This window comes from Sinohyriopsis cumingii, chromosome 11 (genome assembly GCF_028554795.1).
Source record: "Sinohyriopsis cumingii isolate HCF-2022 chromosome 11, ASM2855479v2, whole genome shotgun sequence".
NCBI lineage: Eukaryota > Metazoa > Mollusca > Bivalvia > Unionida > Unionidae > Sinohyriopsis > Sinohyriopsis cumingii.
In genome coordinates, this window is record NC_142971.1 from 109,749,140 (window position 1) to 109,766,390 (window position 17,251).

Genomic DNA, 17,251 nt, shown 5'->3' on the forward strand with positions numbered 1-17,251 from the left:
TTAGTACTTTGATCAGAATGGTAGTCCAAATTGACATTTTGCTGACAACAGACTCAAGAACCTGTCATGTATAGACTGTTGTTAATTACACAGAGGTCCCCCTCATGAACGGCCCGCCTGAACAGCAGCCACCCACTCTTTGTGGCCAGAATCCCTTGTTGATTATGACTAGATGTAAAAGTTACAATTATAACATGGTCAGATAGAAATGGGGTCAGCAATGTTTTGATAGAGTTTTGGGCTTAACAGAGTGGATTTTTTTTCTTTAAAAATTGACAATTATGACTGATCTAATTGTCAAGATCATAACATGGTCAGATGGGCTAAATATAGATTTTGTGAATTAACACACACAGAAAAACAATTAACCTTGAAGAAAACAGATTACCAGACAAAGACAACAAATCACATGACAGTATATGTATCACTTCGATTATAACAAGGTTTTTCGTTTATGACAGCTTCATCTGCAAAATTAAATTGCAGCAGTGTACAATTAGCAACATAGGAATAAATCATCACAAAACTTTAACATGTCATCACTTAAATGAAGAAATAATACCTTAGAAGGAAAAGTTTTTCAACTTGATGACAACGGGGAGAGTTCACTTGCCAAAAGATTTTATGTTGGCAAGATTCAAATAAACGAGATCATAAAAGATAAATAGAATATTCTGTACAGTGGGAAAATGGAGTAAATGGAAAGATAATTATTTTAAATATGAAACAATGTATGTACCAAGATTTAAATAAAGTTTTTGAATGGTTTTGTAATGCGCATGCCAACAATATCCAACTCAAGATTCCACGCCTAAGAATAAGAACTATTAATTTATGTTACCCTGAAATAAGACAAGAACATTTTAATAATTAATGCTACTTTTAAACAAAGATATTAACTGCTTTAAGTTATATGTAGCTTTCCTGCTATATACAGATATACATACACATCTCACAAATATAGCCCCCCTCTAGAAGGGCCACCAGTTTTATAAGGCCACTTTACCGATGCAGAAGGGGTGGTCTATAAGACGGGGACCACTGTACCAACATCTCTGGAAAAGGTACAGGAATAGCTGTCTTTAATTTTTCCTACTGATCATACACCATGTAGAATTATGAATGACTATAATTTAGAGCGTATATCCAAGACTACATATAATATAATCATTCCAGCATAACATCAATGCCTATCCAATTGAAAGACTGATATTTTCTGATGTTACAATCTGCCAAACTGACTTGTCAAATTTAGGTATGACACCAATCATAATAATGCAGCCATAAGCAATCAGTCTTGATTCTTTAAATTTCTAAGCGTGTAATATATATAAAATTGTCACCAATAGGACTAATTCCTGAAGTGTTAATAAGATCAAGCACCACCTGGCCTGGAAATCATAAATCAGAGCTTGTGTTAAGATTGAGTTTCCACTATCAGCCAATCAAAAATATCTTTTCAGATGTAACATCATTTGTGGTTGGTCAAAACAAAATCTCAAGCTCAATCTAAATTCAGAGATTTTCAAGATTTCCAGACCAAGATCCTTGGGGACTTGAATCTTCAGAAGAAACTGTCGACAATGGAAACACAACTGATCCCTCCTTTTTATGATCAATTAACAACTCTTAAATGATACCACCTGATGCACGGCTGATATTTTGCATATTTATGAGTGTCTTCCAAATAAATTAATCTATTTCATGATACTCTTATTAATATCACTACCCAAGAAAGTGAATCCAATCATGCTTTGGAGCATGTACAAATCCATTCTACAAAATCTAAGTTTATTTGTATGTAAATTACTGCATTTTAAAATGGAAGATTAAACAAAGCTCTATGTGCTTCATTTATGAAGCATAATGTAACAGCAACAATGAAAAAGAATCCCAAGCCGTCATGAAAAAAATATTTAAAGTCCCAATTTTCATAAAAACCAGCAACCATTTCTCAGAAAGTATCTTCCTTTTATAAATGCACAAAGCAATAAAAGGTAAAAACTAGCATAAGACTGAAATATTTTCAACACATCACACTTTTATACCCACTCACTCCCAATCTGTACACCAACATTTCTGTCAAGTTCACAGGAATGACAAGTTCTGAATTGTTGTGGTAAACAAGATCCAATTTGATGGTAACATATGACAGAAGAAGAAAAAACACTGCAACAAAAATAAATCCTGCTAGTAAAATTTTTTTAACAAAAATACACAATTAAAATTATGTAAAACAAAGAAATGGCATGCACTAAATTTCATGCAAGAGATTTAAACTGAATAAAATAAAAACCAGTCAACTGTAACCTGAATTCAAGAATACCCTCAATCTGGACTAGGTCTTCGTTTCCATTATCACCCTCACTACCAGAAAGCTGCAAATTCTCCTCTACTGCTGAGTTCCTGATAATTTCAGGAAAGATCTGTTCTTTTCCTATTTGAAATGCATTTGTATTTCTTTTCAAACTTCTGCATGTGTGTGTATACTCTGGCATTCCATTTTGAGATGTATTGAATGTTTTTATTTTGGGGTTTTCTAGCAGGGATAGCAAATTGTCATCTTTCTCTCTCTTTTCAGATAATGAAGTTTTGACAGGTTTGGCATTCCTCTTTTCAACGTCTTTATACTGCACTGAAGACCTTTTCAACTGGTCAGGTTTGTATTTCAAATACACATTTTGAGATTTTGAACTATTCCTTTTTTGACACCTTCTTAATGTTGTTGTCTTCATGAAGAAATCAAAACAAGATGGTTTATCCTCGATTTTTGAAGACAATCCAGCCAGGGTACTGTCAAAAGTGACATCCTTACCAGTCATTTTGGACTCTACATTAGTTCTACTTCTTGTATGCATCATCATATCATAAGGTTTTGATAATCCTGACTTATGAGTAATAATTTCTTTCTTGTCCCCATGCTTTTTCTGATCAATATGCACAGATTTACCCTGTGACATATTTTGCCTGATTTCTTGTGAGGACTCAGTTTTAGCACAAGAGAATGAATTGGTCTTTGGTGGCACTAAAATAGTACAAACAATGCTGTCGATGTTCTGGGACTTGTTCAGATCTCTGTCTTCCAAACTGTGAATCTGATTCAGTGGTTTTTCCTCATCTTCTTCATGATACATCTCAATAAAGTTGGACACTCCAAGAATCTTTACTGTGGTGCGGACACCCATCTGCATACAATGCTCTGCATTTACCATATCACCTGTACGATTGGACACTGCATCTGATAAATCCATCATAATACTTTTACTGTTATCGCTAGATGGGTGATTAATCAACTCACTTAGGACATGAGAATCCACACCATTGTTCACTGTCCTAATTATAAGATCACTGACTGCATCAAAATGGCAATCATAGTTCTTAGTTCTCTCATCTGGAACTTTTGAAACAAATGCTTTCTGTGATTTTTCTTCATTTATAAAACATCTATGAAAATCAGCATTCTTGTAGGTGCTGCTGGTTGCTGTTGCCGACTTGAAGCTGCTTCCATTCCGTTGGAGACTTAAATGATGTGCAGATTTCTTACTCCTTTCTAAATGACCAATAATTTATTTGGAAAAAAAGATGAAAAAATTCCCTAAAAAATCAAATGGGTAAACCATTCTCGTCATATGAAACCTTTGTTTCACTGACCATGTGTATTAAAATACAACACTGAATAAACATATTTAAAAGAATTTACATTGTTTTGACTTTCCAAAAATAATCCTGATGATGGCAAAATGCTTCTAGTATGTATAATCCCAGCAAATTTAACAAATGACAACTCCTTTGATTTTAGAACACAGTGTATACATTTTATGGACAGGCACAAACATTGAATTTAAAGATCAGAGTTTTTTCCGTTCAATATTATTCTTTAGTACCTTCTTCCAAAATTCAGAAACTGGTGCTTAATAAGCATGCAAAGATTCGTGCATTTACGATAGTGTTAACTTTTCATAAATGCAAAGTCGAGTCTCGTTTATGTAAATTCTATTTCTTTGACAAATGCTGTCAATAACAAAATCAAAGATTTATTGGTATTTATATTCATATAAAGCCAATTATCAAGCTGCGGAGATATTTTGATGATTTTAATGGACACAGTTTGAATGAGATCAACGAGACTAGACTTTGCATAAGCAGTCAAGACAAATCTGCCAAATTTGCCAAAAGGAGCTCACCTGACCTCCGTAATGGGTTGGAATTGGATGAAGAGCTGCCAGAAGACACACTACCCTCACTGTCTGTGCGTATCCGAGGCATTTGTGACGTGCTTAGTTCTACACATGGAAAGGGAGGAAGCAGCAAGCATCAAACCAAAGCATGCAATAAGCAACACACTTGTGCAATAAATTAACCTGTTCCACTCCCCAACCTATTTACCTAGTCAAATCAAAAATATAAAATAAAATTCAGAAATTCTAAACTACCAAATTATTTTACATGCAATCTGCCAAAAATTATGATGTCAGTGCTTCGATTTAAAATATAGAATATACTATATTTCAATCTCCTTGGGATTTTCACCATTTGTGGACCTTTTTCCCCTTCAATATCTGACATTGGCTATGCTTCTGCATCATAAATAGAACAGATCAAAACATGCAACATATTATGTAACCTCTGTAAATCGTGTAGTCATGAAGTGGATCCAAACTTAGGCCAAATACTGTGGTGAGCAAGAATACTCCTAGTTCAATGAAATATACCATATGGAGGACTCAAAAGTTTGGATAAGTCTGGTACCACTTTATATGAACATTTTCTTTGCATTCAAAAACATTAATTCCACATATCCATGGCAAATGTAGATCCTAGCGTGGAGCTCCAAGGTAAAACAATTCAGAGCTTAAGTCTGAGATTCAGCTTCCAATATCATTAAACCAGAAACATTTTTTAAATGTCATGTTTGTGATTGGCAAAAAAAAATCTCAAGTTCAAGAGCCTACTTTTAGGATTTGACCATATCTTCTGATACATAATGAGCCAGCAGATCTGGATCCATGTTCTTTGTTCAACTCCATTTCATTCAAACAAGACAGATCTGTAGTCAGATATTGTGCTGGCAGATCAAACTTGTTGCAATTCTCAGTTACAAGTGTTCTAGATATAGATAAATATGGTAAATTAGGCATTTTATCATGTATGTTTGAAATGTAGTATACCTTCAAGTACTATCAGAAACCTTTTATTTGACAATTAGAAAGCGGTAACCTACCTGCCTTTAACTTGCATTAAATTCTGAGAAATTGTAACTAATTTCTTTTTGATTTGTTACTTCTTGTGCTTCTTTAGAATTGTACCTAGTGTTCCTCACAATACAGTGATGTAGTATAGTGCAGTCCCTCATTATAACATAAGTATGATCATAGATCCCATTTATGGGATAACTGGATTTGATGTTGAACCACCCTTGGTAATCTGACTTACCATGTAATTTGGAACACTTTTATGGTGCCCTTTAAGACCATTAAAGAGATAGACCATTGTATTTAGAGGTAACCATTATTCAAATCAAGAATCCCATTCCTTCACCTTGCAATTTTAATATGATTCTACAGAAACACTCACCATGATTGGGCAGCAAAAGCAAGTACCATGGTGCCTAATGACTCTATGCTTATGCCTGTTTGTGTACAAAATTACAGATTACAAAAGTATGTACTGTGGAACCATCTGGCTGATATACTTATGCCAGTCAGTGTACAAAAAAAATGGAAAACAAAAGCACATACCATGGTACCGAAACGATACTATGCTTATGCCAGTTTGCATAAAAAAATTGGATAATAAAAGGATGTACTATGGTAACTAATCACAACTGGTTTACAACAGTGTGTGCTGTGATATCTGAAGGCCACACTACTTGTGCCAGTTTGTATACAAAAGATTGGATAATAAAAGAATGTACTATGGTACCTAATCGCAACTGGTTTACAAAAGTGTGTGCTGTGATATCTAAAGGCCACACTACTTGTGCCAGTTTGTATAAAAAAAAAATTGGATAATAAAAGAATGTACTATGGTAACTAATCGCAACTGGTTTACAAAAGTGTGTGCTGTGGTATCTAAAGGCCACTATATTTGTGCCAGTTTGTATACAAAAGATTGGATAATAAAAGGATGTACTATGGTAACTAATCGCAACTGGTTTACAAAAGTGTGTGCTGTGATATCTAAAGGCCACTATACTTGTGCCAGTTTGCATACAAAAGATTGGATAATAAAAGGATGTACTATGGTACCTAATCGCAACTGGTTTACAAAAGTGTGTGCTGTGATATCTAAAGGCCACACTACTTGTGCCAGTTTGTATACAAAAGATTGGATAACAAAAGCATGTACTCAAGTACCTAATGGTCACTGTATTCAAAATGTTAAAAAAATGGATCACAAACATAGGTACCATGTCATCTTATGATCAACTCCTGTACATTTGCCAATTAGTATGCAAGCTAAGGGTCTACAGGTTACAGGCCACATGCTAAACATGCATATGGGCCACATGCAGAACACGTAGATAGAGACTAAAAACATTAGAAGCAACCCTTTCAAGGTCAAGATGACCAACAGTCAAAATATTTTTCCTTCATTTACCTTTCTTTAGCCATTTCATAGCTTCTTGGCCTTTTTTATGAAAACAAAATTCACAACAGGTGTTATATTTTTCACATTTTCCAAAAAGTGGATTTTTTTATGGTATCATGTTGACAAATCCAAACCACAGACATACTTGTATCATTTTTAGAAACCCTTGCTTTGGAATATATTTTTATCAAAGGTATTTTTTATAGTTCTACACCAGTCTTTCTTTATGATACTCCAAAATACTGCTTTTTATATATCCCACTAAAATCAGATGTCTACATATTTATAATAAATTTGTAACAAAAGGCTTATATAACTTAATAGTCAACCATTTCACTAAACAGGTTTTTGTAGTATTGTACATGAACACATCCTACAAAAAATACCTCCCAAATTTATATCATGTTTATTGTACGATGTGACTACCTTACTATAATGCAACAGAAATTCTCTCTAAAAATAAAGATACAATTAAAATGCTGTCTCTTGCTCATAACTGAAACTAACCACAATTTTGATGATAATGAAATAAGAGATCAAAATAAGGCTTCAAGAGTAGTAACGAGCTCAGCCAATCTGATGCAAGAAACTCATTAATATGCCTACTCCCACTTACTTTCAAAATTGTCCAAGATCTTCATGATATAAGCCCACATTACAACTCTGATCAAACATTTTTCAGAATTAAGGTTTCCTGAGTGGTAATAAACTCTGCCATTCACTTGTATTATCAACACATAAACACAAGGCTTTCACTCATTACTCAAAAGTCTCGAGGATATATGCATATAGGCTGCATACAGTCTAAGTTTTATCAAAATCAGATTACAAATATGCCTTATAAAGTGGTAAAACGTTTAGTCAACCTGATGGAGAATTACATCAATATGCATGGATCTCGATCATTATCAAATGAATCCAAGATCTTATGATGCAATTTTATATTTCAAGTCTGATCAAAATTGAATCAGAAATATGACTTCCAGAGTGGCAACAAGCAAGCACTCAGCTTCAAGATCAACTCATAAATATACGTACATTTTGCACATTACTGAACTTGTACAAGAGCTTTTATGTTTCAATTTTGATCAAAATCTAACCAAAAATATGGCTTCCAGTAAAGTAACATGCTCAGTCAATTAGATGCAAGAACACCTAATTGGTATGCATGGATCATACTCTTTATCAAACCTGTCCAACATATTACTAATTAATGAACTGATATGAATCTAGATAAAAGCAAACATTCCAACTGTAATCAAATTCTGATAGAAATATGACTGAAATTCAGTTAAGTAACAAGCTCAACCAATCCAAGATCACACTAAAAATCACACTAATTCAACTGAATGACCCCCATAATGATAACAAAATTAGCCAATCAGGTGAAAGATCACTTCATTAATATGCATGGATCTCATTATTTAACTCCTGTGAAACTGAGATCAGACTGCAATCAGATAAGAAATATGGACTTAATAGCAGTTGTTGATGGATAGACAACACATAACAGTTGATATGGCACATCATGAACACAAAGCCATGCCATGAGCTCATTCGGTCTAATGGCCAGGTGAGCTTAGAACAGGGCTTGAAAATTTCTCATCTAGCAGTCCAGGACAAGTTCAAAATATTTCTTAAAAGTCAAAACTGCATCAATTGGCAAGACATTAATACATAAAATGAATGTAAAATGTTCAATTCTTTTCCAATTTCGTTAACAAAAATCCTCTTCTGGAGAGATGAAAACAAATTTTCAAGCAGTGAATAGTAATGAAATCTCAACAGCTTTAAAATCAACACCTTATTCAAAATTCAAGCTTTGCTAAATGCACCCAAAGTTCATGCCAAATTATGGGTAAGATGTAAATTTTCTATGTTTTCTATGTATTATCTGAGATTATTTAATAGAGAAACCCTAAAACATCTAAATGTGAAATAAAAACAAAAGTCATCAAAAATGCTGAGAATTTATTTATCTCTAACACAAGGCTCTAAAACCATTAATTGGAAAAATATTTTACATCAACCGCACTAGTTATCTATTTTAAATATATTAATAAATTTTAGACTGATCATGTATAGTAAAACACTTCTCAGTTAATACTAATCTACCAAGTCCTATAGCCAAATCTAACTCAAGAATGTACATGTATTTCATACTTATAAATCTGGCATACACACATACACACACATATCTGGCACAATGTTCTTTAACTCAACATTCATCTTTTCAAATGTTTATCCCACCACATATCCTATAATCTGCCCTAAGTTATTTATTCAATCTATCTTGCGCATTTTAAGAAGTGTTTTCCAGACCACTCTACAAAGCATCATGGATACTTGTTTTATCAAGTCTTCTTAAAACAAAAGATAGCAATGCATGAACCCAAATCAGACTGATACAACTGAACAAGGCCCATAATTTAAAACTACAACAAAGATATTATTTATGACAATTACCACAGACAATCACAGATTCAGTGATGAATCCTGATTCATTGTACATCATTCACGGCTGCAAATATTTTGGACCATGCCTTATTATTTCACTAATAATAACATGAAAATACAACCAATACCCTGAGTGCATCATATCATAAAGAAGACCTATAAAACTTGTATGGCACACATTTTAACATCAAATATTTGCTCTATGTTTTATCATAAAAATGTAGCCCCCTATCCAAATCTGTGATTTTACTAATGAAAATTATAACTAATTTTGATAAAAAGTATAAATATACTTTGAGAAAAATGAAATACTGGAGTGCTCGGGAAAAGTTTTTGACAAGCCCTACCTTTTAGACTCAATTAATCAGGCAGCTCCACCACAAAGCTCAATCAGTTCTATGGAAGCTTGAAGTATTCTTTGTGGACACTTTTAGAAATTATAGCTAGCAAGATTAGACTAGTATTTAATCAACTCTACCACCAATAATATTGGCACCGATGTCATTAAAAATAAAGTTTTTGTCCACCTATACTATATATGTGAAGGAAATATAACAGGAAATCTAAGAATTACTATCAGAACTTTAGCTTTGTTAGTGTTTTAAGATTAGGACAAGCATTCTACACAAGAAGAATAAATATTCCAAATAGATATTGGAATATGAGCATGTAAAGACATCTGTATAAAGAAGAAATAGTAATTGCTAGCAGCTATTATTGACTCTACTATGAAGCATTATCTTAAGGGAAATAGTAAACTTTAGCATGAAGTCTCTACACTAAAATGAAGCATTGAGGATTAAAAAAAAGATCATGTATAGCACACAAGCTCCGATAGTACAATGTATACACAATGAGTGATGCTAAGCCAAATTAAATGTGCTTTTGTTGTTGTTTTTTTCACCTACCAGATCTACTATCACTAGACCCTGACTCTGATGTTTCTGACAGAGATTCATCACTGCTGCTGATGCCTGATGTACTCTCCGACTCGGACGAGCTGCGCAGATGCTCTGTTCCCCGATACACCATGAAGCTGTCCTTTTTAGTGATGTCTGGTGGATCAGAGAATGATGGCAAAGGTTCTGTCATTGATGACTGACGCTTTGGTGGTGATGGCCTACACTCCATGTCTTGTGAGGTCACAGCACTTGCTGATCTCTTTCTAGAGCCTGGACTCTTTGGAGACCTTTGTGGGGAGGGGGTCATAAGCTCCAACACAGGGGGTTGTGGAGAATCAGACGGTGGCACAGGAACTTTATTTTTGGGTGGTCTGCCAGGCTTACGTGCTGGTGTACTAGGAGCACTGGACCCACTATCCTTCCCATTATCCTTTTTGAAGCCCTTTTTACTGAAGAGAACAGCTGTTCTGCGGTTAACACCTCCAGTTGGCGGGGTAGATGGGGCTGACCTAGAATCAGGAGTTTGTGCAGAAACAATGGTTGATTTATTGGAACTTTCAAGGTTTCTCTTCTCATCTGAAACAATGAAATGTAGATCTTTTGGGTGAAATAGCAACAGCATGCAAAATGAAATACAGCTGGCATTCCAAAATCGGGAATCTTCGATCAATATCAACTTCTCATTTCCATCTAGTTCATATTTTTCCAATATAACCCTTCTTTTGTGAACCAGTATTCAATAAGAGCAAAATTCAGTCCTCAAATTAGGCAACAAAGTGAGTTTGATTTTCAGACTCATATGTACAAATATAATTTTGAAATGCATCTGAAATATACATGGTTTACAAAACAATTACAGAAACTGGACAAGAATTACTAATGTTATGTAAAATTCTTTTCCATTTTTTTCCCCAACCACCTAAATCATTCAAGATAAAGTATATTAAAAATCATTACATGATAGGGCCAGCTTAACTGATATGGTGTTATGTGCTCATAAACATGGAAATTTCACATACTGCTCAAATACAATTTAGTATAAAATTTAAATACCTAGTTGTCCTTTCTTTTCTTTTTTTTTTGGGGGGGTTAAGCCATCTCTTAGTGCAAGATAGATTATACATGGCAGCCAGTATAACTGGTGGAAGAAGAACCCGGAAAAATCCTGGTAAGAACCACTGACCCAAGCTAAGCTATGGGTAGCTTTCTTACATAACCACATTAGCTGAGCCCAACACTCAAACCCACATAGGCAGAGTTGAGTTAGCAGTGATCAGTAAAGGCAAGTGCTTTTGACCACTCAGCCACTTGGGAAGCCTTATGTATATAGTAACTGATAACATAATAGCAATAATTCACAGTTTTTCACAGCACCCAGAGACTGAACCCTCAAACTCTTTCCTTGTGCTCTGGCCAGATTTTGCACAAAATAGATTGTGCATTATCCCTACAATCTTATGTACCTTCAACTATATTGTTTTGCTACATTTTAAAACACTGATGACAAAGCTTTCTCACCTTGCTGACGCGTTAATGTTGGCTCCATCTCTGATTCACTCCTGGTGCTCAGTGAACGGCCCTTGCCTCTACCTCTTCCTCTGCCTCGTCCCAAGGAGACACTCCTTGTCAGAGTTGGTGGGGGTGGGGATCTGGTTGACCTGGGGGACCTAGGTGTGGATGGTGTAGATTTATCCACGGGAGATTTTGGTGTAGTTGGTGTGGAGACCCTTAGAGCCCTGGACTGCTGCACCTCCTTTCTGAGTGGTGAAGATGGTGGACTGAGAGAACTATGAGAAGCAGTGTCTGATGCTATTGTGATAAAAAGAAGTAAAAATAAATTGTTTATGTCTTCTTCATAAGTATATACTTCTAATATAGAAGAAAAAAAACATGGCATATATTATGAATTATATCAGAATTTTAAATAAATGGAGCATGTTGGTAAGCTTTCTTGTCAAAGATACCATAAACAAGCTTTAAATGTTGCTTGTATATTAGTCTGATTATAATCAGATCTCCACTGTCCTACATGAAGATCTAACAGTGACCACTTAGGGGTCAGGCTCTGTTGACCTATATTATTACCATTACTGCTCATTTTATCAGTCAATCTGTGAAGTCATATCTTCACATTTGGGAAACTGAGTAGTATGGCTTAAGTGCATCAATATATGCAGAACACTTAGATTCCCTTTTATATTTCTGAAAGCTGCACTTCCATTGGCTAATTCAAAGGTCACCTGAATAAGACCCCTAAGCAATTGCTCTCAAATCTTCATGTAGGACAGTGGAGATCTGATTTTATCCAGATTGACTTTAGATGGTCAAACATTCACATTTAAAACAGTCAAAATTATTTTTATTACTGAATTTTTTAAAATCCTCCAAATTTTGACATGTTTAAGCGGTGGTCATTCAAGGACTGAGATGGCAGAAAAGAAAATTTGTAATCATACTTATCCATCAATACAGTATTCTTGGGCCCATAATATACATACTACATATCAATGATCTATATAAATATACAACTATTTAAACCAACCAAAAAAACTGAAGCAGCACAGATAAATAATTTAACCTATAGGGTACATCTGTATTTTTTCATATGATTAAGTTTCAAAATGTTAAGTAGAATTTAAAAAATAAAAATTAAAAAGAATGATGTGCAAATCTGCAAGTTTCTCCAACATCTTATGCGAGTCGAGCCTGAAGAAAAAATGGGCATAACTGTTCTGTAAAACAGTGCTACTATTTATGATTGATCAACATGCATATCTTTAGAAGATGTCAATAATATGTACTATGACACACACTAATCAACGAAGAACTCAAAGACCTAATCCATTCACAAAATTCTGTCATATATCCTAGCTGTGTACATAAGGGCAAGAACTCTTATAATAATTAAGGGAGAAAAAACTGCCACACTGCAGACATCGTAGTGATATGATTGAAAAATTGTTAAAGCTACATTAAAAATCCAAACCACACACATACAGTCACACCCTTGGTAACCACATTTTGGATGTAGCTGGGTCAGCCTCATACCTATAATTGGGGTACAAACAATGATTGTCTGGAATTAAACTCATTAACCAGTCCAAGTTATTTGGCTTAATTAACAAATTTGGGCAATGACTGCCATATTTGTAGTTTTAGTGTTGAGATTGGTTCAAGCATTTTTTAGGGAAAATATGGACTATCTCACAGATTTTCTGATTTAGGATAATATGAGTAAAGATATTTTATTTAGATGACATATTCTGATCTCAAAGACAATCTTTACATCAAGGGAAACTCGTCACCACCAACATTAAATGTACAAAATGAACACACTGCTGGAGATTTCCAAATGAAGAAACACTAGAATGCAACCAAAATGAAAGTGTTCTTTATAGGCAAGCAAGCAAGGATATAATGGTACCTCTAAAATTTACCTACCTAGACACTGTACTTGATGGGCAAAATTGTGACAATAAAGATATTAATTTTCAAACAATATTCATTAAAATATATGATTTTCATTTCAACAAAAATTATCTGGGCACCGAGAAAGAAACTATCTTCTGGCACCCAGATATTCAGGTCACTGATGGTAATCTTAATATCTTAATACAAAACAATACCATTATGAAAGAGAGTGCAAGTTTTTACTGTTTACGATAACATTTGAACAGCATGTACAAGACTTTGAATTTAAACATGAAGCTACTTGTAAAATCTTAGTACATGGTTACACAATAAAAAAAAATGTTCTTAAGAAAATAGCACTCTCTAGAAAAGCTAATAGTTAATACCTGTCTCATGAGTACTTTCATCCATATCTGCATCACTAATGCTGTGTCCTTTTTCAATTGCAAGCTTACGACGCACTTTAATTATTTCTTTTCTGATTCTCTTGGCTAATTTTGACCTCCTTTCTGTAATGAAATAACAAAATTAAAATTACAGACACAATAAAAAAAAAAAACATTCTGAATCATTAAAGATGAGAAATGTATGCACCAAAAAAATGGTATTATATTCAAGTCATAAGGAAATAAAATCAGAACTCCTGTACATAAACGTACATAACACACATTCAACAACCAACAAATATAACTAAAAAACGAGTTAATGGAACACAAATACTTCTTCAGGATGACTTAATTTACAAATGCATACATACACACATTAAACAACACATCAATACAACTACAAAGGTACCAATTTGTTTCTGGAACAAAAATATTCACTCAACAGTGACCAAGATGCAAAGAACTCTTGTACAAAAGCGTAAATACACACAAATTTTGCCACTGCTGTAGTAATCCCAGTTGAAAATGGGTAAAGCACTGTTTGACAAGGTTAATATGTGACTCACTAAAGATCGTCCTGTGGGAGTCAAACACAACCATTGTCCCATCTGGAATCTGAGCTCAATATATAAAATTATTATATGCTCATTGTCAGAATCGTTCAATATTTTAGGATATTGCACACCTTTATATTGCATTCACATGCATAAAGAAACTACTTTCTATTGTAAACAAACAACAGACGCAGACGCCAGCACTTTTGATTTGTAAACAAATCGCATACACTTGCACAGTAGGCGCTTTACGTTTTAGTAGATTAAATTTGTTTCTGAATGAAGTAAAGCAAATGTTTTGCTGACTGCCACATTCCAGCTGCTTTGGCACATTCTGTGTCAACTTTTTGATACAATGTTTCGGATATAGGTTAGCTATATAGTTGACGCCAGAAAGGGTCCTTACAAATAACATACAAGTGACAAGGGATAAACTCTTCTTTAGCTGGCAAAAAATATACTTAGTTTTACTTCCTGAATTTCCTCAAAATGAACTTTCTTAGTTCTGCAAATCCAAATTACATGAGCCATGTCATGGGTTCTCAAACTTGATTACACATTTTGAAACTGTACTGTAATTTTTAATGTAAGTGCAATTACATCCTCCTTGCTGCACTCAAAATGAAATAAGCATTAAATTCCAAAGCATCTTTTTGATAATTACAATTGAAAAACTTCGTATTTTTGCCACATTATGATTTCAAACATTCAATGGCAGAAACAGAAACACATCTGCAGGTGTAAACATGCTTCTCCCTCACTTCTTCAATCCGATGTATTTCATGTGGAATTGTCACATATAAATCCAGTCCATAATCACAAAATTTTGTAGAATGAAAATTTTTTTAAAAATCTATTCATTCCAGATCTAATGGAAAAGTTGTTGCAATGTACATTCATTCACAATATCCCTCCAAAATTTCAATTTTAACTAGACATGCCATTTTCTTTCAAAAGTTATGTTGAGCACAAGACTAAGTTCAAATTTATCTGGGCGGAGTTTTGTGCGAGTAATAATGTTGTTGTGTAATGATGAATCTGCTCTTGTGTATTTATTTTGGAATACGGCAAACATTCAGTTACTTTGTTTCTTGTAGTGTATTTTGTTAATATAATTAAGCATTTGGTAGAATAAGAAAATGAACATATATTAAAAAGGTTACTGCATTTGTATGGGAAAATATGAACGCGTTTTGTCGAACGGATATACTGCACTCCCAAAGTCGTGCAGTATTTATATCGAAAAACTCATTCATATTTTCCCATACAAATGCAGTAACCTATAAACGCTGTTATTGTACGATTTCAGGGCAAAACTCTTCTGAATACAACACGAGTGAAATGATTGGTCAACATGCATATCTTCTGATAAAATATATAACAAGTTACACAGCAATTCACTTGAAAACTGCAAATATGTTTGCAATTATCAAAAGTTATATGTCAAAAGGACCATAATTTACAAATGTCAAGGCAGCACAATGCTTGTTTATATGTGCACCTTTAAATAATGACCAAGTATCATAGTGATCTATACAAAACTACAAGTGTAATTTTGAACCCCTGCCAAGTTATACCAAAGACTTATAAAAATGGTACTATCAGGTGCCTCACTTGGTACTCAGCATTAAGAGGTAAGTGCTAGGACTGGTCAGCCTGGTGTCAGGATAATGTGACTGGATGGGACATGATGTGATATGTATGTGGCATGATGCCCCAGTGCTATACTTCTCTATAAACAGTCACACTGCAGACATCATAGTGATATGACTATTTGTTTTAAAGCTACCTTAAAAATCCAAATCACAAGCAGAGACAAGATTTTATCGAACACTGCATTAAGCTGCTGGACAAAAAGAGAAACACTGTGAGCATGGTGATTTGCTGATATTAAATTCTTAAGATGATTACCATAACATTACCATAACATGTAAAAAGTCTCATGGCAGTGCAGTAAAAACTGAGTCTAGTTGCAGTCACAATATCCTGTGGCACACTACATTCAGCTACAAGACAAAATGGGCAATAAATCTAATAAACATTGCAGAAGCAAATATATCTATCAATATATACTTCATAAGGTGATGATTATAATATTAAGTTTCATGGCAATCCATCAAGATTACCGTGAACAGCACATTATACATATACTCCATGTCTAACAGGAGAAGGGGTGATGGTGGGCCACTGGCACCTTAAAACCAGTCGCTTCAGGTAGATGGGACTCGTAAACCTTGGATGGTAGCTTATCTAGGAGAAGGAAAACTCCAATTCCATACCTCCGCTGCCTTGCGGCTATACCCACTCAAGGAAAAGGCTAAGGGAATAAACCTCACCAGAAAATCCAGAGACAGAGTCCCTATGGCGGTCTACACCGACTTCAACATCATTCCAGTGTTGTCCTAAGGCGTTGGCACAATATGGGAAACTGCAGTTTACCAGTTCTATGCCAAAGTTCGATTGGCATAGAGCTTGGCAACAGGGGTTGCTTTCAATGGTGGGAGAGATCACCATGTCTCATTGGACAGCTACCACCTGCCTCAAGCTGGGCAGCCCCCAGTTAGTAAGGTGCTACCTGCCATGGCCTGCCTGCTTCACTGGGTGTGTGGAGCTTTGAGAACCATCTTGGAAAGTGGGCAACAAACTCTGCACCAGGCAAGACCCAAAGAAGGAATAAGACTCCAGCTCTGTGTTTTGCTAGCTGGAACATCAGGACCATGTGTCCTGGATTCACCTCCGACCTAGAGCAGATCAACGATGCATGGAAGACTGCTGTCATTGACAGAACTCTCCTGACTGAACGTCAACATTGCCTGCCTCCAGCAGACCCAATTGGCTGACAGTGGCACCATCAGGGAAGCCAACTACATCTTCTTTTGGCAAGCGAAGCCCCTGGATGAACCTAGGCAGCACGGTGTCTGCTTCGCTGTAAAGAACATGCTAGTCACCT

The 17,251-nt window shown here is 34.9% G+C and overlaps 1 protein-coding gene across 3 annotated transcripts in view; it reads right to left on the bottom strand.

Annotated features, from left to right (window-relative positions):
* The window catches only part of LOC149789282 (peregrin-like), a 171,828-nt gene that overhangs the window by 54,048 nt on the left and 100,529 nt on the right, over positions 1-17,251 (bottom strand). For all 3 annotated transcript variants that reach the window (XM_089975473.1, XM_089975471.1, XM_089975474.1), the window contains exons 10-12: positions 13,748-13,870; positions 11,469-11,759; positions 9,957-10,526 (exon numbers count right to left, since the gene is read on the bottom strand). In XM_089975473.1, coding sequence (XP_089831599.1) covers positions 9,957-10,526; positions 11,469-11,759; positions 13,748-13,870 — 984 coding nt within the window. The remainder of the gene's footprint in view (positions 1-9,956; positions 10,527-11,468; positions 11,760-13,747; positions 13,871-17,251) is intronic.